Source organism: Thermobia domestica, chromosome 1 (genome assembly GCF_964235325.1).
Source record: "Thermobia domestica chromosome 1, izTheDome1.hap1.1, whole genome shotgun sequence".
Lineage (NCBI taxonomy): Eukaryota > Metazoa > Arthropoda > Insecta > Zygentoma > Lepismatidae > Thermobia > Thermobia domestica.
This window is the reverse complement of record NC_137454.1, coordinates 144,419,874-144,447,149: the sequence shown is the minus strand read 5'-3', so window position 1 is coordinate 144,447,149 and position 27,276 is coordinate 144,419,874. Positions and strand designations below refer to the sequence as shown.

Genomic DNA, 27,276 nt, shown 5'->3' with positions numbered 1-27,276 from the left:
TATTGTATTTAATGAAGTTAAGCAATGCGCGTCATTAATAATCGCTTTAAGGAAATATTATATGTTTTTTTTATTTGCGACTTCGCTCGTGTGTTGGTCTTATGCACTTTTCCGCTCTTCGAGAAAATCCTGCGGATGTTTCTGGTTGTTACTGACTAAAAAATTGAAAACCTAGTACTGGTCGATAAATACTTTGTGTTATTAAACATTCAAAACTATTTTTCAATGCAATAATACAGACAGATACGCTGAAAAGTACGAACGTTTGAACTGATAACTAGAGAAAAATCGTTACTGTACTCTGGAGTACCGTTTTCTGTTACGAAACTACTATATTGTGACTGTTTATATATATAGTTTTCTGGAGGTAGTTTCATTTTGTTTTAAATGGAGTAAAGTCAATAATCGCTCCTTATACATTTCAAGGAAGAAAAATCTGACTATATGTGTAATGTAACTCCGTCACTTTACTTGAAAATCCTGGGAAAACCTCAATAATGGCAGGGTTTCGAACGTAGGCCCTCTCCTTAATGCTAAAGCTTGCATAACTACTTAAACATGAATATATCACTGACCTTCTTTTGAGGGCCGCGGTGGCTCAATGGTAAGCGTTGTTCATATCTGATGCATGGTGTCCTTGGTTCGATCCCAACTCGCGCCAAGTGAGCTTTGTCATGGAAAAACAACGTATGCGTGTGGTTTTCTCGGGATTCTCTCGTTTCCTCCCACTTTTTTCATTCCACCATTTCATGCATTTCTTATCACCATCGTCCCCTTTAGACTAGCCGGCATAATCGTGGAACATAAACCTTAAAGAGATTTATTTAAAGATTTTTCGATGTCTTTTTTTAATCACTGAACAAATCAATCACAATTTAAAATTAGGAGATTCCGTTTTGCGCAAGCTAAGTTATTAACAGTATAAAATCATTAAAATTAACTAAAAGTGTTAACTTAATTTACTGAAAATTTCAATAGTTTCGACATTCATTCACATTCATTCAAACCATTCAATGAAACCTTCAGAGGCTTGCTTGTTTCCATTTCAGAATTTCCTTATTCTCTTCACACACACAAACACAAACACACACAAATGAAATTATTCTGCTAAATCAGCCTCCATTACTGCAATAAGTTTGTTAAATACTTAACGTCAGATTACCCATTTCTTAAAAGCAGAGAAATCATGTTTTAAGCAGCATTGAAAGAAATTCAATTATATTTTCTTCAGTTAGAGAATGGCACCCAACATTGTAACTGCCTTCACTAACGTTTTACACCACATTAAACAAGCTTATTGGACACTTGAGATGTACTTCACCTTTATTATTTAAAAAAAAAAAAGAAAGAAAAAAGAAAGGAATGAAAAGAAAAGAAAGAATTAATCCTCGATCAACTGTGAATCTTGTAGCGTAAAAAAACAAAAAAAAAAAAAAAAAAAAGGAAAAGGAAAGAAAGTTAAGGGATTTTATTTTGAACATTCATGATATCTCAAGGGACTAATTAAAAAGAAACAGCGATTGTATTACAGCATTAAATTGAAGAAACCTAAGCACTTGATAATACTCTTTCTTAAAAATCTGAGAAAAGAAAATCCTGAGTAGTTTTTTTTTTTTTTAAAAAAAATACTTAGAAAATAGAATGAATTCAGACATTTAAAAGAAATTAAAATAACTTGTTCAAAATACCTCGTTATTTTTTTTCTCGAGTAGAAAAAATGATCTGATTAAAATAGTTTTTAAAGAATAGACTTACTATTGTTAGCTCCAAAAGTATGCATCAGTTCCAGTCATATTCTTTGTTGAATATTGGCGCGGGAGACCCAGCTTTGACTCCTGGTGAGAGCTTTCATACGGCTTGGACCTCACATTACGCGGTAGGTTCCCGTCTCAGTTAGCCTCAATGTTGAACGGGACGCTAAACTCCCAAATCAATTAATAACCAATCCTCGATGAGTATAATTTCGAAAGAGATTGTTCAATTTGATTTAGTGGTGGCTAATGAGATTTAGACAGCGCACACCAGATTTGTTCTTCAAAATAAATCTTTAACTTGCACGCGCTTATACTCTTTAGGCCAAAGGACATAGATCATTAATTAAAGTTAATGATTATGAAAGAGTTTATGGAATTAGGATTTAGGAGGAAACGAAAGAACACGAGAAAATCCACGAACATACAAATACAACTCATAATATATATATATATATATATATATATATATATATATATATATATATATATATTATACATATATAATCCTAAACAAGCTCATCTAGCATGTCAATGAGAAGTAGGATTCAAGCAAACACTCTTCGCACCAATAGTGAGAGTGTTACGATTGAGTGATCATGGTTTTCCCCTTTTCTTTAAAAAAAGAAAAGAACTGGGCACAACGTATTTTTGTATTGACAAAGTTATTATCTCTGTAACAATTTTTTGGGTTGATATATTAGATTAGATAAAATTAGAGTTTAGCGTTCTTTTAAGCAGCGAGGCTGTGTAAGACGTGGACCTACAGTTTAACGTAGAATTCGAACATGAGTTCCATTGGGAATCGAATGCAAGTCTCCTGCTCCAAAGACGTGTACGCTAATCATATTGCCACGAGTGTGCTCTATTTTTGTTGATAGAGTGTACATATGTGTAGGTAACAGTGAAATAGTCCTCCCTGTTGGTGTAGTGGCTAGCGAGTACGCCTTTGGTTTCCAGTGATAGAGCAATGAAATTTGAGTACATTACGATAGTTCTGATTCTGCCTCAAATTACTGAAAATAAATGCCAAAAATGTCTGATGTTTAGGGGCTCTGTAAGGAAAAGATCTGTTTATATTTGAATCAGTCATTGCGGAAATGTCATATGTCCATCTCCACCACATTTTCATTTTAGTGCAAAGTTGAGACGTACTCGAAGAAACAAGCATCCCCTATGAAGAGACCAATTGTCTGGTCACGTTATGTTACATATCCTACATTATTACCTCAATAATCATTGATGACATTGTACACGTCGAGTTTGCAATCCAAAGTTGTTTTTCATTCTGCTCAAGAATTTACTTTGGTTGGTATATGGCTTTTTCGAAATGACTAATTCATTTGCCTTCTTTGCCTGCCATGGTGTTTCTAATGGCTGCATTGTCTCTTTAATTCCATCATTAATCATCAGTTCTCTTTATGGTCGAACCAAGTTACTCCTCTTCTCGTAGCCCTATGTTACACAAAAACGCAAACGCTCTAGGTTGACGAACTACTACTACTACTACCACTACTCCACTACTACTACTGTAAAATGTACAGTATAGTATATTGTAATCGCGACCCAAGGCTTGTCAAATATCTTGTGAAGAATTTACCTGTAATTAATACAAGGAATAAAATATGTACAGTATCATAAAGTATGCCAAATAATAATTAAAAACGGTGTAAAGTAAGAACTTTGACGACAATAAAGCAAATGTAGAAAGTAATCATTATAATAGATAAGGAAAGAGGGTTAGGCGCCAGGTGGATAAGAGTAGAAATAGGGTGGAGAAGGGGAAATGTGTAATGTAAAAAAGATGTCGATTAAATAAGTGTAAATGAGGGAAGTATATGGTACCTGTACGTTGAAGTGAATCAAGTGAATGTACGTATGTACAGGCACTTAAATTTATGGAAAGTCACACTTCACCTTATTCTTCCACTCAATTCCAACCAGCGTTTCTTCCAGACATGTTTTTGGGCTGGCCCTCGGAGCTCTGAGAGTGCCCCCCGGAGGACAGCAAAATAATACGTCCATAATATAATAATAAATAGAATAGTACCAGCAGTGCCCACCAGAATATTAAGGTGTCCCCCGGAACATTTTTTTCTGAAAGAAAGACTGATTCCAACACGAATATTATGTTCACCGAATGCTGCCACCAGGCACACCTCTTATCACGAAGCATTGCCCTTAATCTACGTATTTAAGGCAAAAATTCGTTAAGCGTAATGCCGAGCAGAAGTATATCTGTTGCCAGGATAGTCATCTTCGACATTTCTATTGGCTTGTCTGTTTATTGATTTAAACGAACCGACTCTACAACGAAAAAGAGTCGAAATCAACACCTTGTACTTGCCTGGCCGTGTCGAATATTACGGTCGTCCATCTGTGGCGTCACCATTAATTTGTTCTTAGGCGTGAACTTCGACTTTGTTTCGAGAATCAAAGATATTGTCGATAAATGAGTTTCAGATTCGGTATCAGTATTTTTCAAACTTTCTTTCTTTCAGTTTTAAGATCTACTTTTCACTGACGTCGGTAGAAATGTTTTTTGTGAATTGGGCTTCCAACATAATCGACTATAGTCTAGGTGGTTGTTAAAAAAATAGCAAACATAAAGTTGTTTTGAATGACGCCGAAACAGTACCTTTGCTATAAAAATCGAGAACGAAGCCTCTAAACTAGTATGGAATTTACTACTATGGAATTTGCAATTACCTCTTAAGCTGGTTAGCGTAACTTAGCGTATGGATAACAATACTCAATGGTGACTACTCATGCACTTCCTTTAAACGGAATCAGACAATTCTTCTGATTTCGTTCTTTCCAGACACAAGAACTGTTTGTATCTTTGTAAATGGCTCATTGTTGTTATACTAATATTTTGTTTTTACCTTTATGAAGTATGTAGAAAACTTTAAACTATCGATTTAAACTAACAAAGCAGAAAGTATCATTTTTCAAGGGTCGTCAATCCCGATATATCGGGATGCCTATGGGAGATCCACTTTGGAAATTCTTACGTCCTCTTATATCCCGGAAACGGAACTTACTGCAGGTTTCCTGTGGGACCTTTCTGAGCTCTTTGTGGCATAATCACAGGATGGCTTTTGGACAACAAAATATTATTCCATGACAGGCATATCTCATTGAAACCCAAGCGTAATGTCGTGAAAATTTTCATTATCCTTAAAATCTTAAGATGCGGGTCGGAATCTCGGGACAAGTATGGTACCCATGGGACACTAAAAGTGCGTTTTGTGGACATCTTGTACTATAGATATGGGATACAATAAATTATTATTCATAGCCCAAAGACAGTTCAGTTTTATAAATTTCAACCACTCTAAGATTGAAGCTGAAACGAGGTGCCCCATTGACCACGTTGCCATATCAAATGTGAGAAACGCAAAAGAATTGTACTCAAGATTTTCTTATCTACTTTACTTTCAGAATAATCTGTCCGAAGACAAAATTGTAGAAATACCATAGAAAAACTAAGTAAACAAATAAATAGATGTCTCAATATTGTACGGAAAACGAGGTTTAAAATGACGGGATAGTTGTTCGTATTAATAAATACTAGCGTAATGTAAAGAGTTGGGAAGCCTGTGAAAAAGGCAATTTACGATAGACCATGAAATAAGTGGAAGGATAACACAAAAATACATGACGTGGAATAAACAACAATCTTCTCTAGATTTTTCTTGGCACATAAAAGGATTCAACAGCAAACTTTTTGATCCTGCGGTAATGCACCAAAGATTACTTATTCCCGGAGTTTAGTTAATACAGAAACATTAAGTAGTTCGGTATTGATTTAGCACTGATTGAAAGAAACGTTTTATCGCTTGTGTGCGCTTTTGTTCCTCTGGAGATCTATTTGTTTACCCAAGCTCTTTCGATGGAGAAGCGTAGAGAGACCTATTGATATTGTACAACACACATGGTATTTATCATGCTTCACTAATCACACACATCAGAGCAGCAAAGATCAGCCGCTAGAGAGAGAAAGGGATGGAGATAATATTGTATCTAAAAAGAGAACAAGAAAAATAGAATATAGGAAATAAATGGAAAGAAAATTTTGAATACACCTATAGTTAACTATGTTTGAAAACTCTTTCTTTGTTCACACTGTTTATGCGTAAGCTATTGTACTATGCATAACGCTTTAAGCACTAAGGAATTCGCGAACTAACTCGGTACAATAGATAACCTAGAAAAATGAGTATCTCTAATATGTCTTAGAGGTGAATAACAAATTCATGAGTGAATTAGCCGAAAACGAAGATTGATTTGGAGATTAGACCAAAAACCTTCCTCGCTCGTTTTCTTAATAACAAATTCTAGTATTTTTCTTTCCAAGTTGCGGGCTATTTTCTAGCGCACGATATTCAAGACGCATTACACTTAATTTATTTTCTCCACGTTATATTATATCTTGCTTACCTGATAAATTGAGTATTTTACGTGAATATAATCATGCAGTGTCAGTTGAAAGCGCAAAACGAAGTAATAAATGAATACTCTGTTTGAATTATGTGTGGTCAAATTTAGCCACGGAAATTCAGCACATAAATTCCCCCGTTTCTCTTACGTGTAGCAATGCACGAGTGTATGTTGTACAGTCAAGATTTCATAAAGCTGTCGGAAAAAGCCTTCATACCATGAAAAAAGAACAAATTTTACGTATCTCTAACAAAAACATAACTACTAACCCAAACAAATTGTTACGTCTACGCATTTGAATGAAAATAAATTGTTTATAGCAAACACTATATATCGTCAGAGGTAAATGAGTGAATTTACTCCATTATTTAAAGCAAACTATTTAAATATATATTCCTCAGAAATTATCAGGCTTTATTAAGAAATTACTTTCCTTTAGGCTTTCCAATAGGGTATGATGCTTTTAGATTGCCATTAGTCAGAGGAATGGGGGTTAATCAACCTCGAACTTTAAGAAGATATGATGTAAGTTTTTTTTTGTTTGTTTGTTTGTTTAACGTTCTACGTTTATGCAGGGAGGCTAGGGAGACGGTGATGATAAGACGGATAATAATGCTGGAATGACGAAAGTAGGAGAAATGGGAAAGCTCCAAGAAAACCCATACCACCATAAAGTCCATTGTTACAATACAAAAGCATTGTAATATGAATTAGTGCAGGAGTATCTAATCCATGGTTCACAGGTCAAATATGACCACGAGAATCACAAATTTAAAATTTCGGAAAAATAAATTTGATATATAAAACTACAGCAAAACAATTCTAGTTTAAATTAATGCCCTGTACTATGGTAAGTAAAACGAGATACTATGTTGCTGCTAATCTGGACGAAAAAAAAAAGACTAACCAGAGAACTAGGTCTCGTAAAAGTCATTTAGAAAACTTAATAGGGATTCCTGACAGCAAGGAAGTTGGATATCCCTCGTTTACCGAATGATTATTTACTATTGTATGGATAAATAAAAAATTTTGCTTCTGCTCGCAGTTCAATGATACGTTTATAAAACTATTAGTGATAATATTAAGTTTAATTTTAATGTTTTCGTGTATTTAAAATTAAGAATTAAATGTCAATACTGCCAAGATACTACCTAGCTGAAGCGTGTGTTTATGTGCTTCTATTATTTGACTTATTCAGCATTTGTCTGTCAGTCCGTTCCAAGATAACTTCCTAAGATTTTAAATTAACCTACCTTTCTTGAACCTCAGGAATTATGTCTCTTGTTTGGGTCTGAAAATCCATCAAAGAACAAGAGGGTACTAAAATCTTGTTGAAACTTTGTAGATATTAAAAAACGTGATAACAGAGTTAGATCAAATTAATTCGACTTTGATTAAATACAGGTGTATGGTGTGTACCTGTATGGTGTACACTTTCTTTAAGATATCTCGGTCATTCTCATTGTACGCGGTTGCAATAAATCAAAGAAAACGGATTGAACGGGGATTAATTAACTTAATTTGAGTTTTCTTGTATATACAAACAATATCGATATAAGAAAATAATCTTCCACTATAATTCGTAAAAAATATTAGTTTTTAATGTAATATGGGAAATATTTTGTTTCACGTTTGCAATCATCGTAAATGCTTGGAGTTGAAACTCATAAGAATTAGGGAATTTTCCCTAACTTTAAAGAAAAATACTAGTATATATTTCATTATAAACTCCCTTTAAAAGTCTCCCTATTATTATTATTATTATTATTATTATTATTATTATTATTATTATTAAAAAATAAAACATTTCTTTTTGAGAATTAAGACTGCTCTATTGCTTGGGTATGAAATTAATCAGGAGAAAGAGGGATAAATCACACTACCCTTTTAAAAACACATTTCCGGTCCTTGGTTCGATCTCAGCTCGCTCCAAGTAAACTTTGTGGTGGACAAACACCATATGCGTGAATTTTCTCGGGGTTCTCTCGTTTCCTCCCACTTCCTTCATTCCACTATTTCATTCATTTCTTATCATCACCGTCTTCTTTAGCCTAGCCGACATGACCGTGGGATTTAAATTCACGTAATACATTTTCATACATGTTCCTAGAAATTGTAAGATATTCGTAAATATTAGGCGATTTTAATACAATATGGCATATATTTAATTTTCCGATTTCCTAATCATTCCCAATATTTAAGGTTGAAATTCGTTAAGAATGAGGAAGTGAGTTTACCCCCCAATTTTAAGATGAATACCGTATTTGACGATACATTTTATGTAAAATCTCCGATTTCTATGAAACGTGACAAGTATTTTGTTTAAGACTTAAGAATTGGTCCGAGTTGAAATTATTAAAAGGCAAGGGTATGAATTACCACCTTATAAATTATGTTTAACTCTATCACACCTAGGAATCAGCAGATTTTCATTTAGCATGAAGTACATATTCTTCGACATTTCTCAATGCAACCTATTACTTCGGGTTGACATCAATCAGGGCTTTGAAATCGCTCAAAAGTGAGAAGCTGGAATTTAAAAAAATGTGTTTTATGATCATTTTTGTTTTATTTCTTTCCTGCTGATTTTTGTGAAACATTCCCTGTGTTCTGCTTAAGATTTATAAATCTACTCATATAGCTTTTGGCTTTAAATTAGATGCAAGGAGGGAAATTTATCCCAAATTGAAACTAAAAATTGCTTACCGATATATATTTTTTAAATTATCAGATTTTTCGGTGCTTGTTTGTTACTTCCCAATAACGTGAACCTTTGGAGGTTGAAATAATCAGAAGTAAGTCTAAAAGAAATATTTAAACATACATATATTTGTTGGAAATTAGCAGACGCTTTCTTTTAAGTTTCCAAATTTAGCCTATTAGTCTAGGTTAACAGCAGTCAGTGTAAAAGGGATCAATAAACCTCTACTTTAAGATCATGTTTCATTTTAAGTTGCCTTTAAAATTCATAAAATCGGATTGTGTTCCTATGAAAGCTTAAAATGTACTCTTATTGGTTTGTGATGATTTTTCGAGAACAGCTAACTTAAAGTAAAGTAAATTCTTTCAGCAGTGCACGTCAGCAATTGTATGTATTAAAAAAGCATAAACACAGAAAAAACCTAACAATAATTATAATTTCAAATAATAATAATAATAATAATAATAATAATAATAATAATAATAATAATAATAATAATAATAATAATAATAATAATAATAATAATAATAATAAAAGAATATATACATTAGACTTGAAAAATATTAAAAATCCCATTTAATCCAGTATAAACCCCAGAATATTTTGGCATTCAATAATATGACCCCAGGTGCGACTTTGTTCGTGAGTAATATTCAATTGTATGACCTGTATTTAACATTTACAGTGAATGCTTAATGAAGGAAGCCTTAATGGAAGTTGGAGATTTCAAGATTGGAAGGCAAATTATTAACAAGGTCAGGTATGCGGATGAGTGGGTTATTATAGGTAAAAAAAAAAAAAAAGAAGAAGAAGAACAAGGACTACAGGAGATGATGGATAAAATAGTTGACACTGGGAAACAGCGTGGAATGAAAATCAACATCGGAAAGTCGAAAATCATGAAAATACCGATGAAAAGAAGCACGCTCTTACTGATCATAGTAGAACCAAGAGTTGTTGAAGAGGTCGATCAATTCCAATATCTGGAAAGATGTTTGACGAGAGAGGTCTACTGCACCAAAGAAATTAGACCCAGAACTGCCGTAACCAACGTGGCGTTCAATAAGAAAATATCACCCCTAACTATCAAGCTTAACGTTAGATTAAGGAAGAAGCTGGTCAAATGCTGAGACTTGGACATTACGGAAGTTAGAGAAGAAATATTTATTAAGCTCGGAAATATGGTGTTGGAGTAAGATGGAGAAGATAAAATGGATGGAAAGAGTAACGAGCGAAAATATTTTAAAACGGGAAGGAGAGAAGAGGACACTTTTAGACAACATCCTTCGTAATAAGGCCAATTGCAATGGACAAATCTTTCGAATAAATTGTCTTCTTCAAAACACTATAGCGGGTAAGATGGAAGGAAAGTAAGCAGTAGGAAGAAGAAGACCAAAACTGATCGATTATTTAAAAAATTAAAAAATAAATATTTGGGCTGTTAAAAAGGGGAAACAAAAGATCCCGAAACGTGTGAAAAATATTTTCAGACCTGGACCTAAGAAATAATAATAATAATAAAAAACAATAAATAGATATAATTAAATACAGTAAAAGCTCCTTATTCGCGCTTCCTTCATTCGCGTTTTCACTATTCGCGGATTTAAAAAATGCGACCCAATTCCTATATACGCGGCTAAAGATTTCTTTATTCGCGGATCTAATCAGTACGTACATACATAATAATAAAAAGGATTCCAATAGGTATCCAACCCAATATCCTTTGTAAACGCCGTCAAGTGAACTAATAAAATGTAAAATAGACCTTATTACAACTTTGCCTAGAGTATGTTGTTAAATGATATCGCCGCTGTATTGGCTCGGACTTTGACATAAGCCGCCTTCGTCGCGATCGGTGTTTTTGAGAATGTAAACAAACAGAATGAAGGCAACCTTATTACTCAATGAATAAAGTATATTTTTAAATGCCGCCACATTATTAGATGTTCCGTCCTTTGGTAAGAGCCGCTTTGCGTGTTTTATTGTTTCGTCTTTCGATTCGTTACAAAAAGTGTGATCGAGTAACACGTCTCTACCGCTGTCTTCCTAATTTATACACTAATGTCAACTAAAAAAAATGAGAAACAAGTTTCGACACGAAAAAAAAAAATCTGTGTTACCGCTTAAAGTGAAAATAGAAATGCTTGATCGTTTACGCCTTGGAGAGTCGTTTGCATCCATATCACGCTCATTCAATGTCAACGAATCAACTGTACGATCAATAAAAAAAAATCCGAAGATAAAATAAGGTCGTCTGTAGCTTCAACTTCACTGTCAGCGAAAATTGTTCGTGATCCAGCAATAGAGAAAATGGAAGTGGCGTTGTCATTATGGATCGAAGACCGCAACCAAAAAAGGATGCCCCTGAGTGGTCCAATGGTGCGGGAGAAGGCAAAGCGTCTTTACGCTCATTTTAAAGAACGTGATGGTAGTTGTAGTGGTGAATGTACAGATGGAGGATTTCAAGCATCGGAAGGTTGGTTCAATAAATTTAAGGTGAGACAATCATTGCATAACATTAAAATTGTTGGAGAAGCTGCATCTGCAGACACTGCTGCAGCAGAACGATATCCAGAAGAATTTGCAAACTTAGTAGCTGATGGAGGATACAAACCTGAGCAAGTATTTAATGCAGACGAAACTGCACTGTTTTGGAAGACAATGCCAAGCAAAACATTCATTTCTAAAAGCGAAAAGTCTGCTCCTGGATTTAAGGCAGCAAAGGATAGAGTTACACTGCTACTATGTTCTAATGCATCTGGAGATTGTGTCATTAAACCACTGATGCTTTACAGATCGTTAAATCCTCGGGCTTTAAAAAATCAAAACAAGGACGACCTGCCAGTGTTTTGGCGTGCTAATAAGAAAGCGTGGGTTACAAGCGCTATTTTTTGTGACTGGTTCCGGAATTGTTTTGTTTCTGAAGTTAAAACTTATTTTAAAAAAACAGAATTTAGACTTTAAAGCAGTTCTAGTTTTGGACAATGCACCAGGTCATCCTCGCAAACTTGAAACTATGCATCCAAATATAAAAGTGACATTTTTACCTCCCAACACGACGGCTTTGCTTCAACCTATGGACCAAGGAATAATCCAGGCCTTTAAGCTCTATTACATTAGACCAACCTTCAAAATCGTTTGGATAATATGGAATGTAATCCTGATATGAATGTTATGGAAGGCTGTAAGAAATTTGACATAGCAAAATGCATCGTAAACATAAAAGAATCATTGGAAGAACTGAAGCCACACACATTGAAGTCATGCTGGATAAAACTGTGGCCTGCTCTGACTGCGGAAAATGACGAAGAATGTGTGCAAATTCAAACTTTAACTGCAAACATAGCCGAAATTGCGAATGGAATAGGACGAGATGGGTTTGAACAGATAGAATCAAGTGACATTCAGGAACTGCTTGAATCGCAAGATGAAGATTTGACTGAAACCGACTTGGAGGAAATGTTAAATTCACAGCCCATTGAAGAAGAGGCTTCAACAAGCACTGGACACGTGACATTTAATTTGAAAAAAATTTTAGTGAAGGTTTAAGAATGGCAAATGAGCTTTGTGATTTCTTTATGAAAATTAATCCGTCTATGGAACGAAGTCTTATTTTTAAGAGGCAAATTGCTAGTGCCATTGCTGAATATCAGTCTGAATTGAAGGAGCTTTTAAAAACTGCCAGGCAAGAGAAACTTACAAAATTCTTCGAACCATTGCCTAAGCCTGAAGATAATAAAAAAATGAAATGAAATCTTTGAGTTTTACGTCCCACGGTTATGCCGGTTAGGCTAAAGGAGACGGTGATTATGAGAAATGAATGAAATGGTGGAATGAAGAAAGTGGGAGGAAACGGGAGAACCCCGAGAAAACCCACGCACACAGTGTTTGTCCACCACAAAGTTCACTTGGCTGAAGCAGGGTTTGAACCCGAGACCCCATGAAGATAATAATTAATCAATATGGTCAAAAACTTCAATTACAGTTAATTGATTCTTTTATATATGTATTTGTTTTTTTTTTATTTTGTCACCTAGGAACGTATCCCAGTTGCAAGACCTGCGAATAGGCAGGATACTTAATAATAATAATAATAATAATAATAATAATAATAATAATAATAATAATAATAATAATAATAATAATAATAATAATAATAATAATAATAATAATAATTTATTACGCTTCATTCTGAAATATGCTGTCAACATGTCGTAAAGTAGAATGAAAAGTTTTTGATGAATTCAACTTGTACTAAAACAGTCAATTTACTATCAATAGCTTATTGTAACGAGACTATACTTGATAACTATGTACGTAAAGTATAAGGAGAAACATTCAAACTGTACCATGCGTTCAAATGAATAATAAATGGTTTTTATGTACTCAAATATAAGCGGGAAAGTTAAAAAGTGTTTTTAATAGTTTCCAAATATTAATGCTAATATCGTTGCACCACCATTGAATTTTAAAAACTTGAACTTAAAATAAAAATTTTATTCTAAATTGAAAAAAAAACAACACATAATTAAATATATTCAACGTACGGAATAAAAATAACGTAAATCTTGACATCTTTGAGTGGACAAGAAAACTAGAGCATGACACTACAAAGTGGCATTCTAAAAACTCATACATTTTCTTATTTAAGAAAGGCAATGTTGTGGGAAATAACGAAGAAAATATTAAGAAATTTCAGCATGACAGCAACGAAGAGAAAGTAATAGGCTTTTTTTTTTTTTTTTTTTTTTTTACAAGTCGTAGAGGTGAATGAAAGTTTACAACAGAAGAAATTATTTCTAAAAATAAACTAAGCAAACAGTGAGAGGAGAGAAAGAGAGAGAGAGGGAGAAGTTAGACCCTGTTGCTTTTGAAAATGCATGCAGAAAAAAGCAGACGAGCCTACCCATATGCCGACCGGCCTGGCAGCCCCTTCGTTTCCTAGCTACCGTTGCCTAGACGACCAGCTCTCCCGCTCTCAAAGCTAACTCTGCGGTTTCGCGCCGCAACAAGCCTAGTGGCGCTGCAATCGCTTATTTTACTAACTTGCAAAAGGTTGGAGGGAGGGGAGAGCTTTGGACAAACATCAGAAGAGTACAACATGGACGGATACGTCATCTGCCCAATTTACTACTACTCTTAATGGTTTCTTTTTTATCTTTTACTTCATTCTCTCTTTGTTTATCTGAGCACAATATCTTGTCTCTGTGCGTCTTTTTTTGTTTCTTCATTTTTTTACTTAAAAAAACTTTCGGAAAAAATGCTGTTTAAATGTAATAGCGTATTTGCTGAATGCGTACCAAGATATGGATTATTATGACGTACATGATAGGCATATCATTGAGCATTTTTTGCTTCATTCTTTTTCTCCTCTCCTTCAGTCCCCCCTTCCTCATGACATTTTCGACATGAATTTCATTGGTTACAAGTTAAAACATTAATAACCCTGATTTCAAGATAGCAGAATGATGTTAGAAAATATAGAGTACAATTTTCGTAATGATTCAGATTACGATATCATGAATTTGTTGTTTCATTTCTTTTTCTTTTTTTTCTTTTTTTGAGATAAGAGATTCTAATATGTACCCTCTATATACTGTATATCATGCATAAATCAGCAGTGAATTATTGCATTTATCTTTCAAACTTGAAACATATTTTATATGGCCTATACACACGATTCATACAGCGAAAGACATCTCGAGGCACCGAGTTTTACCTTAACCGTTTAAAGATTACAGTAAGCCATCTAATTTGTACGACAAGAAAATACAATTTTGACCTTTAGTGAAATCGAAGTCCACTTTCCCATTTAAGATTCTACTAAACTTCTTAATTTCTATAACAGAAGAGATGTCTTTCATCTCTAAGGAAATCGATCTCTACGTTACCCATTTAAAGATTCTAACAAACCTAATTTCTACAATAGAAGAGTTGTCTTTCACTATCAGGGAAATCGAAATCTATCTTACTTAGGCTTACTTAAAAAAATCTAATAAATTAAATTTCTAGATGATATATCTTTGATATTTAGGGACATCGAGCTCCACACTTCATAAAAAAATTCTAATAAATCTCCAAATTTCTATAACATAATATATATCTTTGACTTTTAGGGAGATTGAGGTTCACATTACCCGTTTAAAGGTTCCAATAACTTTAATTTTTACATCAGAAGAGACATCTTTGTTCTCTAGGGGTATCAAGGTAAATCTTACCCAATCTAATTTCTAAAGATTCTAATAAATCTAATTTCTATAATACAAGAGATGTCTGTCACTTAGAGAGATCGAGGTACACATTACGTATGTCTTCCACTTGTGGAGAAATTGAGGTTTAACTTACTCGTTTAAGGATTGCAATAAACTTTCTGATTTATACAACGGAAAAGACGTCATTGGCTTCTAGGGAGATCGAGATTCACCTTACCCGTTTAAAGGTTCCAATAAATCTAATTTTCTCATCAGAAGAGATGAGTTTGTTCTCTAAGGGAATCGAGGTCATCTTACCCATTTAAAGATTCTAATAGATCTAATTTCTACAATAGAAGAGACGTCTTTGACCTCTATTAGGGATCACGGTCATCCATCGCGTCAACTTAAAGAGTCTAAAGAATCTAATTTCAACAACACAAGACATATATGACATTTAGAAAGATCAAGGTACATACTACCTACATCTTCGACTTCTAGGAGAATCAACGTTTATCTTACTTCTTTAAAGACTGCAATAAACCTTCTAAATTATACGATGCAACAGAAAAGACGTCTTTGACTTCTGGGGAGATCGAGGTTCGCCTTATTCCGTTTACAGATTCTAATAAATCTAATTTCTACATCAGAAGAGACGTGTTTGTTCTCTATGGGGATCAAGACCCATCTTACCAATTTAAAGGTTCTAATAAACCCAACTTGTATATACAATAGAAGAGGCGTCTTTGACCTCTAAGGGGAATCAAAGTCGTCCATCTTACCCACTTAGAGATTCTTAAATATTTAACTTCTACAATACAAAAGATATCAGTCATTTAGGGGAATCGAGGGCTACTTTAGCTACATTTTCGACATTTAGAGGAATCGAGGATTACTTACTCGTTTACAGATTGCAATAAATCTTTCTACGAATTTCTACGACAGAAGAGATGTCTTTGACTCTGAGCAGATCAAGGTCAGTCAATCTTACTAATTTAAATTTCATAAAAATCTAATTTCAAAAACAGTGGCCATAGAGAAAGAATAACCTTGTCCTGTCACCAAACTCTAATGAAAATAAATGAGCTTTTTAAAAGCTGGAGGGACAGCGCAACTGTCTATTGAATCTCACAGAGCGATTGAGCCCACCTTCGTATCTAACGGTACAATTACCAGTAAGAAAATGTAAATAACTTAACTTTGGAATCAATTGAGCGATTTTACTTCAATTCTTAGTACTGTACAGATAATTATGTTCTCTCCACATTGAAGATTATTAAATTACAATCCGCGAACTGGCTCCAAGGTTTTTGACAAGAAAACATCTCGTAGAATGTTTATGTCTATTTTTCATGAAAACTATGTAACAAACCTCCTGATTCCAGTACAAATTATTATGGAAAAGATGGCATAACAGTATGTGAACATTGACAAATTCTTAGGAGGTTCGCGTAGAATTACGTAGATCGAGGTTCACGCTACCCATTAAGAGATTCTCATATATATATCTCCGAATTTCTACAACAGAAGAGACATTTTAACTTCTAGGGGGTCGATCTCATCTAATGACTCTTTAAAACCACAAGCAACCTAAAACTTTCTTTTCTCTAAGGTTTGGATTGGATTGGATAAATTTTCACATTAACGTCTCTTTTCAGTACGTGATACAGGATCTAGTTTTCAAACTGAGGTTCGCACCATTGCTCGAGAACTCCCACTGGGAATCGAACGTTAAACCACGTGCATAGAAAGCACGGACGTTAGCCACAGGGAGGCACTCTTTTCCGAAGGGACTGCAACAAAAATCGACACAAAAATAAATCAGCTTTTCATGAATACTGTATTTTGTGCATTTATGAGAGATAACAGATAAACGTAAGTAGTAACTTGGATACGAATCCAATAACATTAACTAGAAAAGACAATTACAAAAGGATATTTATAAATATGTTTATAAAGAATGTTCGTGTAATACCTCAAATCTCTCAATGATAGTATGGATCATTCATAGGTCATTTGGGTAATGATTTTTGTTCAGGCCACATGGGTTATGATTTTGCTACTCTGACCCAGTTTGATCCGGTAATCCACACAAACCGAATGACTTAGACAGATCCGGTGATCCGGACATACTGGAATCAGCCGAAACCACATCAGCCCTAAACTAGTATCACAAAAGTTGATAGTGAATTAATGACGTCAATCACTCAAGCTCGAATATTCACATGTTCGACTCCCAATGTGACACTATTTCATCATCACAATAAATTTAATTTAGTTTTTCGAAGTCTGTCATCTTGCTGAAAAGATCTCATTAGGATGCTGACAGTAATAATTTCAGAAGATTCACCGCGCAGGGAACTTTGATAACCGGGAGATGAAAGTCGTAATACTACGGAAATACTGGTAACTCAGGTTGAGCACGATCGGAACTTCGTAGTTATGACAGGAAACACCTTGGTTCACCCCCTGAAATCATCACTGAGAGATAGCAGCTTAGCATGGCATGGATCGGATATGGGGCTCTTATACCAAAGGCGAGAACACAATCACGTCGTATGTCAAAGCAGTTCATAAAAAGATAATTTCTAATGTGAACCCAAAGATCTAAAAATCATGCAACTAGTAAAAACGTACCCACTCTTGGATTAAATTCTAACTGTACTTTTTTCTTTTATTTTAAATATTACTTTGAAGATGCTGAATTCAGTTGAAATATCTTTAAACATATTCATCCATCGGGTCACGATAAAAAAAAATTGTTATCTTTGAAGTGTTGCTTATGCCAAAGTGCAAGTACCGAACTGCCAACGCTTGGGTATACTTCTAACTGCAATTTTGATACTAATTTGAGTACTATTATTAAATATTTATGTATTGTCTATATGAAAGTAAATAAGCGCATGCACATGTATTGTGGACACCAAAAACGGAATTTTTACTGTATCCTATTAATATCATTTTTTTCTTTCGAACTATACTTGAAATATAATAATTCAAAGTTAATAAAATAAATATATAAATAAGATGTCTTTTTCAGGAGAAACTGACATCGCATATCCCACTGTGATTCCAGTTGGTAGTCCTTGCAGAGTGATTTGCTAATGTAGTGTGCTTTGCTTACAACGGTAGTTTCTGCTTCATTTATTGGTATTATCAATTTTAGTAAAAAGATGTACAAGAGAAAAACCCATGGTGAAGAAGGAATGTCTATAGTGATGCAACCATGGCTCTTAAAATAATGATATTTGTTTAAAAAATATCCTCTGCGTCAAATTGACCCAATCTTGGTACTCGAAGAGATAAGTGAGAAGAAAGAGAGAAAGGGGAAAGAAAATATAATATTTGTTAGGATTATGTAACCGGACTCACGAGTTTTCGTGTGTATGAGGAGGTTTCGCGGTCACCGAGTCACTGAATCAGATTGAATCACTAGGTCTGAGAATTTCCAAGTCGGACTCAAGAGTAATCTTTAATTATTTATTTATTTTAGGTATCGACCAAAAGCCATTCAAGCAAATTATGATTATCCTGTGTACTTTTAAAGTAGGTAGATCGTATATCTAGGTCAAATCGATATATATTAAAAAAAAAAAGACTTGCCTAATGTTACATTCTAATTATATGCGCTTTCATGATTTTGCATTTTGTAAACCACTACTACAGAGAGTCGTAAAATTCACAATAGTAGTAATGTTTATGTGGGCGCCCATTACGAATACATATAACAACTTGATGTTTAGTTGCAACAAGTTCATTTGATCTCCATCCAATCAACTTTAACCTTTATATACTACACATTTTACAACGTTCGCTGCGCGTTTCGGGTTTCCGCATGTCGTTCAACATCTCGACGAAAAAAAAAAAAAAACGTTGAAATTAATACTTTTCCCGTATGAATAAGGGATGGTTATATTATTTAGGTATAAGCTGTACTTTGTTCTAAAATCTTTGTTTTCAATTCTTGATAAACAGTTTACAAAACATATTTACTTGAATATTGTACCCACTTTATTCTGTTCATCTCATATTTGCTATATATGTCTGCGTATCGCATTTTGTTGCTACTTTCTTGTACGTACTCACAGTGGCGGTACTAGCCCGGGACCAGGGGGGTTTAGCTCCCCCCAGTTTTTTGAGTGACAAAAATAATTTAAATTATTATTTACACTTTTTTGAAAGTTTATAGTAAACTCATGATACACCTATTATAGTCTAGGTTCTGACTGTCCCCCCAGTTTTTACTTTCTAGATCCGCCACTGTGTGAAATCATTTGAAGTAAACTTTCACTGTCGTATTCATAGGCTTATTTCTACGTTTTTAGGTTTGTGGATTAACAGATCATTTTTTAAAAAATATACATGAACTACATTCATAGTAGCTGCTTTACATGCATTTGCAAACCATGAGTTATGTAATGCTAATTTCGCGACAATTTTGTCACTGCACGTACAATTGTGCCAATATCACTGTTTCGTAAAACTAAAAATTCTTGTCATCGATGCAAACTTCTAGCGCTCAGCACATGATATCATTTTATTACATGATAACTCTTCTTTCAAGTTAAGATCAAACACGCTTCAATAGATTTTTCTTCTCCATTCAATGAAATTAAAATCGTTCCTTTTTATTCCCACCATTATGGACTGTAGACTAGGAGACTGATGATTAATGAATATAAATGATTATTAAAGAATTTTGTGAAATGAGTGTGTAAAAGAAAACGGAGAAAATCCACGAACACAATGTTATCCACCACAAAGTCACATGGTTTGGGATTGAACCAGAGACTCCTCGTACAAGAGGTGATCGCTCTAGCACTGAGCCGCCGTGCCTCTCTTGTACCTTCAAGACCTAATCTGTTCATTTAATCGTGCATATTAACAAGAACAGGGGAGTAGGCTAGTGTTTATCGTTGTTGCCTTGTGCAATCAGAATGTTTCGGGTTTAACTTCGTTGTCCTAACGGAAGTTTTCGCCTCAGTTTCACCGGACGAATGCCGTGATGGAATCTTTAACTATAGATTTTAGCCGACTTTCTAATATTTTCGCTTCTCATTGATCTTCTTGCTATTCTTGCTGATTGTTACTGATTTTAGAGCAAATTGGTTTCACCTGGAAGTTAGTTTAATGAACAAGTACCTAATTGGCGGGTAAGAAATGTTTTATATTAACGTTTTTCTTCATTGATATATATATATATAAGGTAGTTCCGGCAAATAAGGCCCGGATGGAAATAAGGCCCAATGCAAATTTTCCTATGTTAGAAGCACTGTAGGAGAAATCTGGCAATGTTGCAAGTAACGATTACTCACACAATGCCTGCTTGTGAGAGCTCGTCTTCCTGTCCCTGGTTAGATGGAACGCTGGCAGTATTGAATCACCGAGAAGTCAATTTCCATGTGTTGATATAATATAATTCCAAGATAAATTCACCTTTTGTGTGTAGAATAAAGCTAATGCGAAATATCTGGTATTTTTGTGATTATCAAAGTGTATTGTATTTGGGATAGTAGTTACTTCGTCTTAGTCCGAAACATGTTTGTAAATAATGATTTATAAAATGACAAGTAAATGGATGGTGAAAAAGGCCCACCAAAAATCCACTGGCCCTCATTATCAAACAAAACATGTATACGTTATTAAATGCTTAGAAACGGGCAATTTGAATGTTAATTTGTTATTCATTCTTAGCCAATGCCAGCCTCTGTAGTGGGGCGGTCTATTATATTCGAGCCTAGTCGTTGACTATGGACGTTCGCAGGTTCGAGTTCTACATTGGTGCCTTTCATAATGTAAATCTCTAATTATAATACATGCGAATGGCTCATACAACTGTTTTGGGGTATATTCTAAGCACATTTATGTGCGGTTCTGAGCGTTCGAGGTATTGTGATATCGTTCATTATGCGCCAAAGAATGGATCGGTGACATGCGAAGCTGTAAACAGTGCGGTGTATGGGTATATGACGAATGCATTGTCTTGGTCGACGCCGATGATGAGGAATTCATTTGCTACAAGTGTTATCAAGTGTAAACATTGTTGAAAATTAGTGTGAAATCTGTTTTCAATGGTGACTTGTTTATTACATGTCCAAGCTTATTCTTTAAAATTCAGTTAGTTGCCACGACTTAACTAACGATTGCATAACACATGGAATATTATCTATATCCTTATTATTTCATACACGTATTGTTACTAAATGTCCTTTTATTAGTAGTATTTAAAGTGCTGTAAAAATATTAGGTGTTAATTGAGTTCCAGTCTCTCAGGTCGTAAAATTTTACTTTTCAAATAGTGGGCCTTATTTACCTACCGTGCGGGTAATAAGATCATTTTGTGTGTTTCTCTTTCAATACGTTTTTCATACATTAGCTCAATATTTAAGTTAAATTAAATAAGATACATAAAACATTTATATGATGTTTATGTTGAGATAGATAGATAAAACATTTATGTGGTGTATATGAATCCTACTCATATTTATGTTAGTGACATGGATATGTAAAGAAGGTTTTTAGTCCTGATATAAGTATTTGGAAGTATCTCTGGTCATGGAGATAGTGGTTATTATTCACAGTGGTCCAAAACTTTGAAAGCACCTAATAAAAATTGAAACGGTGTGTAGAATATGAAATCAAAGCCATGGGATATGATATGGGAGAGAGAGAGAGTAAAACATAAAAACACACTTGAATATCTCGGCGGCCATTTTGAAAGACGCCATATTGGATTTGAGTTTAAAATGGTAAAAATAGGGAATCATATGGTGTGATATCATTTCCTGGTAACATTTGCTGTCAGAAAAACATCAGTGGAATTATTTTGCTCTATCTTTATTAGTGAGAAAGTTATGATCGAAAGTAATGGGCAAATTGAAGTAATAATAGTTATTGTTATTGTCCTGTATTGTCTGTTTCGTACCTCGCATCAATGTTCAGTCATTTCTTCACAAAACAATGTCTCCTGTTAAAATTTTTTAAAAAGTAGTGAATAGAGCTAAGAATTTTAGGTGCAAACTTTTTTTTTTAAATGCAACTTTCAAATCGAATTACTCTCTTTTTGTTTTAACGTCCTACGATTACGAGCCTAATCTAAAGGAGAAAGTGTTGGTGAGATGGATGGCAATAGTAGAAAGAGAAAAGTTGGGAGAAAATTGGATAACCCCAAGGAAACACATACACAAACGGTTTGTTTACCACAATCCCCATTTGACGGGAGTCGGGATTGAACCAGAGACCTCACGCGCTAGAGACAAGCGCTCTACCGCTGTGCCACTGTGGTTTTGTAAATATTTATACCAAACAGTGCCAAAAGTAATTAGATAACATATAAGTACATAAAATTCATTCATGTATTAAAAGAAATCTGCCTCAAACAAACACAGTGCTACTAAACACAGTGCTACTAAATAAAGTCTCAAGCGCAGGAAACTACCTATCAAAAGATTATATTCAACAGCTCAATGAAACTTACAAGTACAACAATTCATGTGTAAAATTCATTTTGAAGTTTTGTAGAAATGTTACATTCTAGAAAAATGAAACTTAGTGTAATTACCTAGGTTCAGACAAAGACTTGAAGCTTTGTGTGACATTAAGGGGGATTATGGGTACCAAGGATTAATAAGTTATACGGTCAAAGGTCAAAATACTTTTTCTTCGTACAGGATTTCAATGTTCAATACTGGTATAATATAGAACTTTTCTAAATATCGATATGTATCCGCAGAAATTGGAATATTTGTATAACTTCCAATGCGAAGTAATGTAGTAATCAGGAATATGTTGAACTGTGGCCTTTGGCTCCCATCTAATTTATCGCATTTATTCCAATGATCTGCCGTAAAAAGTCAATTCAACCGAAAAAAGTGTAATTCAACATAAGAATTGAGAATCTAACCAAATATAAGCCACAAAGCTCGTGTGTCCTATATATAAAAAAAACAGTGGCGAATCAAACCCAGGACCAGGGAGCCAAGGCCTCCCAGTTTTTTGAGTGACAAGATAATTTAAGCTAGTATTTATATATTTTTTGAAAGTTTATAGTAAACTCATAATATATCTATCATTGTCTGGATTGAACCTGACCCTAGTTTTGGCTTCTAGATCCGCCACTGTTGAAAAATACCAACAGGACTCGACTGAATGAACAATAAGTTAGTCATGTATGAAGGTTAAACTAAGGAATAAAACTTTCATTAGATGAATTGAAAACTGACTTATGACTTTTATAAGGCCACCTGGGACATTGGTGTTGGAATAACATTTAATTAAACAGCTTACCGTATAAAAAAACAATTCAATCGAGAAACATGTAATTCAATATGCACGTAAAAGAACTATCCAAAACTTAGTATCTGGTTGTGTGCGTAATAAAACAAAAAAAAAAAAAAAAATGTGACGATTAGAGTGGCCGTTGTGCGTGGAAACTTAAATATTTTGAGATGTTGCCAAAAATTATAATGCCTTCGAGGATTTCGATCCGTGGCTATTGTGGACAAGAAAATGTGGTGTTTCTCTGACCATTTATGAGCGCATAGCAAGACCATAATATTTCAAGCTAGTGTCTGTTTTTCTCCATTCCTTTCCTTATTGTAATGAAAATGCTTCTAGTGCAATAAAAAAAAAAAATCATCACACTTGCAAAATTCGTGAGACCATGTATATATATAAATAGGTAACAAAACACGTAACAGTAAGCAAAGCAAATCATATTTACGAAACGTACATATAATAGTGTTATTAGATTAAGTTTGTAGTACTGTATAATTTCAGCAAAGTAGAATAAGAACAATATAATAGTATTTTATATACTCTTTACTGGCTGTAAATGCTGTTACTGTACGCTACAGAAGGCACCACTCCCTCTTTTACTACAGTATATTCTTTTTTTGCTACTCTTCTGCATTGCCGATGTTATCTCTGCTGCTTATTAGCAACTTGAAGGGTTGCCAATAATACACATACAACGAAAATGTAAGACTTGAAAAGCATATATGAAGGGAGGAAGAAAGGGGAAGATAGATAAAAAACAGTATGAGTACAGAAGAATTGCCAAGAATACGTGATTAGAAGAATAATTTGCTAACATGTACTTCTGTATGGGATAATTTTTATAACAATGAAGAAATGTGCGGAATCAAGTTTTCTACTCTTGAGTACCAGCCCATAATGTCTGGTTCTGTTTGAATGTTCTGCTAAAAAGTTAAGTCCTTGCCTATTTACCTAAGCGCAGGGGTAAAAGTGAGAGGGAACGCAGAAGGACGCCCGTTACCCCAGTTCCAAAAATTTCTATGTCGTACCCCCACTTCCTAAAAAATTACAATGGGCAAATATAAGCACGGAGACGGCGTGACATTATGCGTCCCTCTACCTTTTCAGATAAATTTTTACTCTTGCCTAAGCGTATTAGGTGTAGTTAATAAGCCAGTAAAGTATGGGTTGGTTTGGTTAGATCCTTTTGTCTCTGGTTCATACAGAGAGCACAAAACTAGGAGTTAGGAACATGGAATGAAGGAATAATGGGTGTCTGATGAATGAGTCCAGATTTTTGAATTAGTATAGATTTCTTTTATATATTTCCAAACAATTCTATCAATTCTATACAAAAGTATCGGAAGTCTTAGAACAGCTATGTCCTATATATCTATTCTATAGCATTACTTGTTAAATGCAAATAATGCTATAGAAATGAAATCTTTTAGTGTTACGTCCCACTCTTATGCTGTGTAGACTAAAGGAGACGGTGATGATTAGAAACGAATGGAAAAGGTGGAGTAAAGAAAGTGGGAGGAAACAGGAGAATCCTGAGAAAACTCACGCACCCCTCAGAGTTCACTTGTCGTGATCGAAGATGGAACCAATGACCACTGTGCACCAGAGATGAACGCTGTACCACTGAATCACTCCCTCACTCACTCAGTATTTTTATCCGTTTGAAATTACATTCTTGATTATGTATGGTAATGCGTAACCGAATGATTTTTACAGAATCGATTGAGAGGGGAGTGACTTTTGGTCAGTGGTAGAGCGCACATCTTTGGTGCAAGGACTTCCTGGTTTGATCCCCGCCCACTCGGGTTTTTGGTGGACAACATCGTCTCCATGGGTTTTGTCGGAGTTCTCCCATTTTCTTCCACACTTTCTACCAATTATTTTATAATTCACTTTCATCAGTTCGTTCGTCATGTTTAGCCTATAGGGCAGTAACGTGGGACGTAAAACTATAAAAATTTCATTTCGTTTACAGATACATTTGATAAATATTCAATTGAGATTTAGTAGGGCTGGCAACAGAAATTTGTTTTTCACTTCTGGAATAGCTTGAATTCTTCGTGCTGAGTAAAGTCTGTAAAGTTAAATAATTTAAAGTTAAATAATAATTTTAAATAATTTTGTTTGTAAGAAATATACTGGATATGTGATTATACAATGGCAATTTTTTTCCCTATAATATATGTCAATAATATCAGAATTTAAGAAAATGCCTTCATAATAAAACATTATTGAAAGACCATAACCCAGGGGAGAATTGGTGTAAAGTAAATTTCACCGCCATTTCCGATGTTATTTTCTTGTTGTAGAACATTAGAGCCGCCACTAAAATAGATATAGACCAAATAATACAAACAATTATTTTAAACTTGTTTGTAAGAAAACAGACTAAACATTGTAAGAATACAAAATAAAGTGTGTACCTGTATTTTTTCAATTGAAATGAAAAATGTAATCTTTCAATTTGTCGTTCAATGCTTGTTTCCTTTAGCATAAAGGAAATGGATGAATAATGATAGTGTGAATGATTATAAAATTGATTGGTGGAATGATAATGTGGAAGTAAAAGGGATAACCTCCCTCCAAAAACATTTATACGATGTTATCCTTCACAATCTTACATGGCGTGGGGTCTAATCAATGACCATTCATATCAAAGATAAGATTTCTACTATTAAGCCACTGTGCCTCCATCCTTCAATTGTAGTTAATATTGTCATATTACAAGTCAATCCTCGATTCGAATTATACACTATTTCTGTCTGTTCATGTATATGTGTTAGAGTAGGCAGATAGTTACTAGATCTACTTTTATTTGGTTATTTATTTTTAAAATAAATTGGCAAACCTATTTGCCAATTCTTAGATATGTGTAACAATAAAACCTACGTTAGAGAAAAACCCGTGCTGTTCAAAAGCATATTATGCAAAATATTTTTGTATATCTGTTAAGGAAAGTATCTATAAAGTTTATGAGTATCTATTGTTAAGATATGAATGGCAACTGATTACGTAAGACGAGAAGGCTATTCTTGTCTGGAACAAGGCATTCAAATGCGCGTGACGTAGGAAATTTGTTTCAGCAACATAAAGAGTAAAATCTCTGGGGGAAACGGGGTCATACATGAATTAACAAGCCCATTAGTATGGTCCTCTTTTCCTCTCGGCTTCTCTATTATTAGTCCTCTCTTAGATGACCAGATGCTACTGATGATTAAATCTGGTCAAACCACGTCACTGCTTCCCTGGTATTTGCTAATGTTAACATGGCATTTATAGCTCCCCTTTGACTTATGCAACCCAAACTGCTACCATGTGTTGTGTGTTCCGTATCTATTTATCGGTGATACAAGCACACTAAAATCTTCCTCTTCATCAAGAACATTACTGTAATCATACGTACAGTAGTTAATACTATCAAGCTCACTATCACACTATGTTTAACTGCAGAGGAAGGAGGAATTGAAGACAAATAAAACGCACAAGATAATATCTGTTTAGTTGCAAATAAGGTCTTAACTTTTATATGTTTTTCAGACTTTGATCACACAAATATGCATAAGTGACTATTTACGTCCTACACAGCATAATCGCAGGACGTAAAGATTTCGCTTCCTTTCATTTACAATTACTAAGTAATAGTGGAAAGTTAACTAGCTTCGTTTTTTTCTACATTTATAATATTTATAATGAAAATGAAATGAAATATTTCAGTTTAATGCTCCACTATTATGCCCTTTAGGCTAAGGAAGACAATGATTAAGTCAAGTAAATAATGATGTAGGAATTGGTGAAATGAGAAATTGGGAGGAAACAGGAATACCCTGAGAAAACCCACAGACACGATGTTGTCCATTATAAACTTACCCTGATATCAAACCAGGGACCCCACGCACCAAAGATAATTTATAAT

General features: G+C 34.3%; 1 protein-coding gene across 2 annotated transcripts in view; it reads right to left on the bottom strand.

Moving 5' to 3' along the window:
- Positions 1 to 27,276, bottom strand: part of LOC145689734 (Kv channel-interacting protein 4-like) — a 794,874-nt gene that overhangs the window by 469,743 nt on the left and 297,855 nt on the right. Inside the window, exon 1 of one of the 2 annotated variants that reach the window (XM_081763937.1) lies at positions 13,802 to 13,881. The exons of the other annotated variant lie outside the window; for it this stretch is intronic. Coding sequence (XP_081620063.1) covers positions 13,802 to 13,805 — 4 coding nt within the window. The 5' untranslated portion in view covers positions 13,806 to 13,881. Of the gene's footprint in view, positions 1 to 13,801; positions 13,882 to 27,276 lie in introns of those variants that run through there. 2 annotated transcript variants of the gene reach the window in all.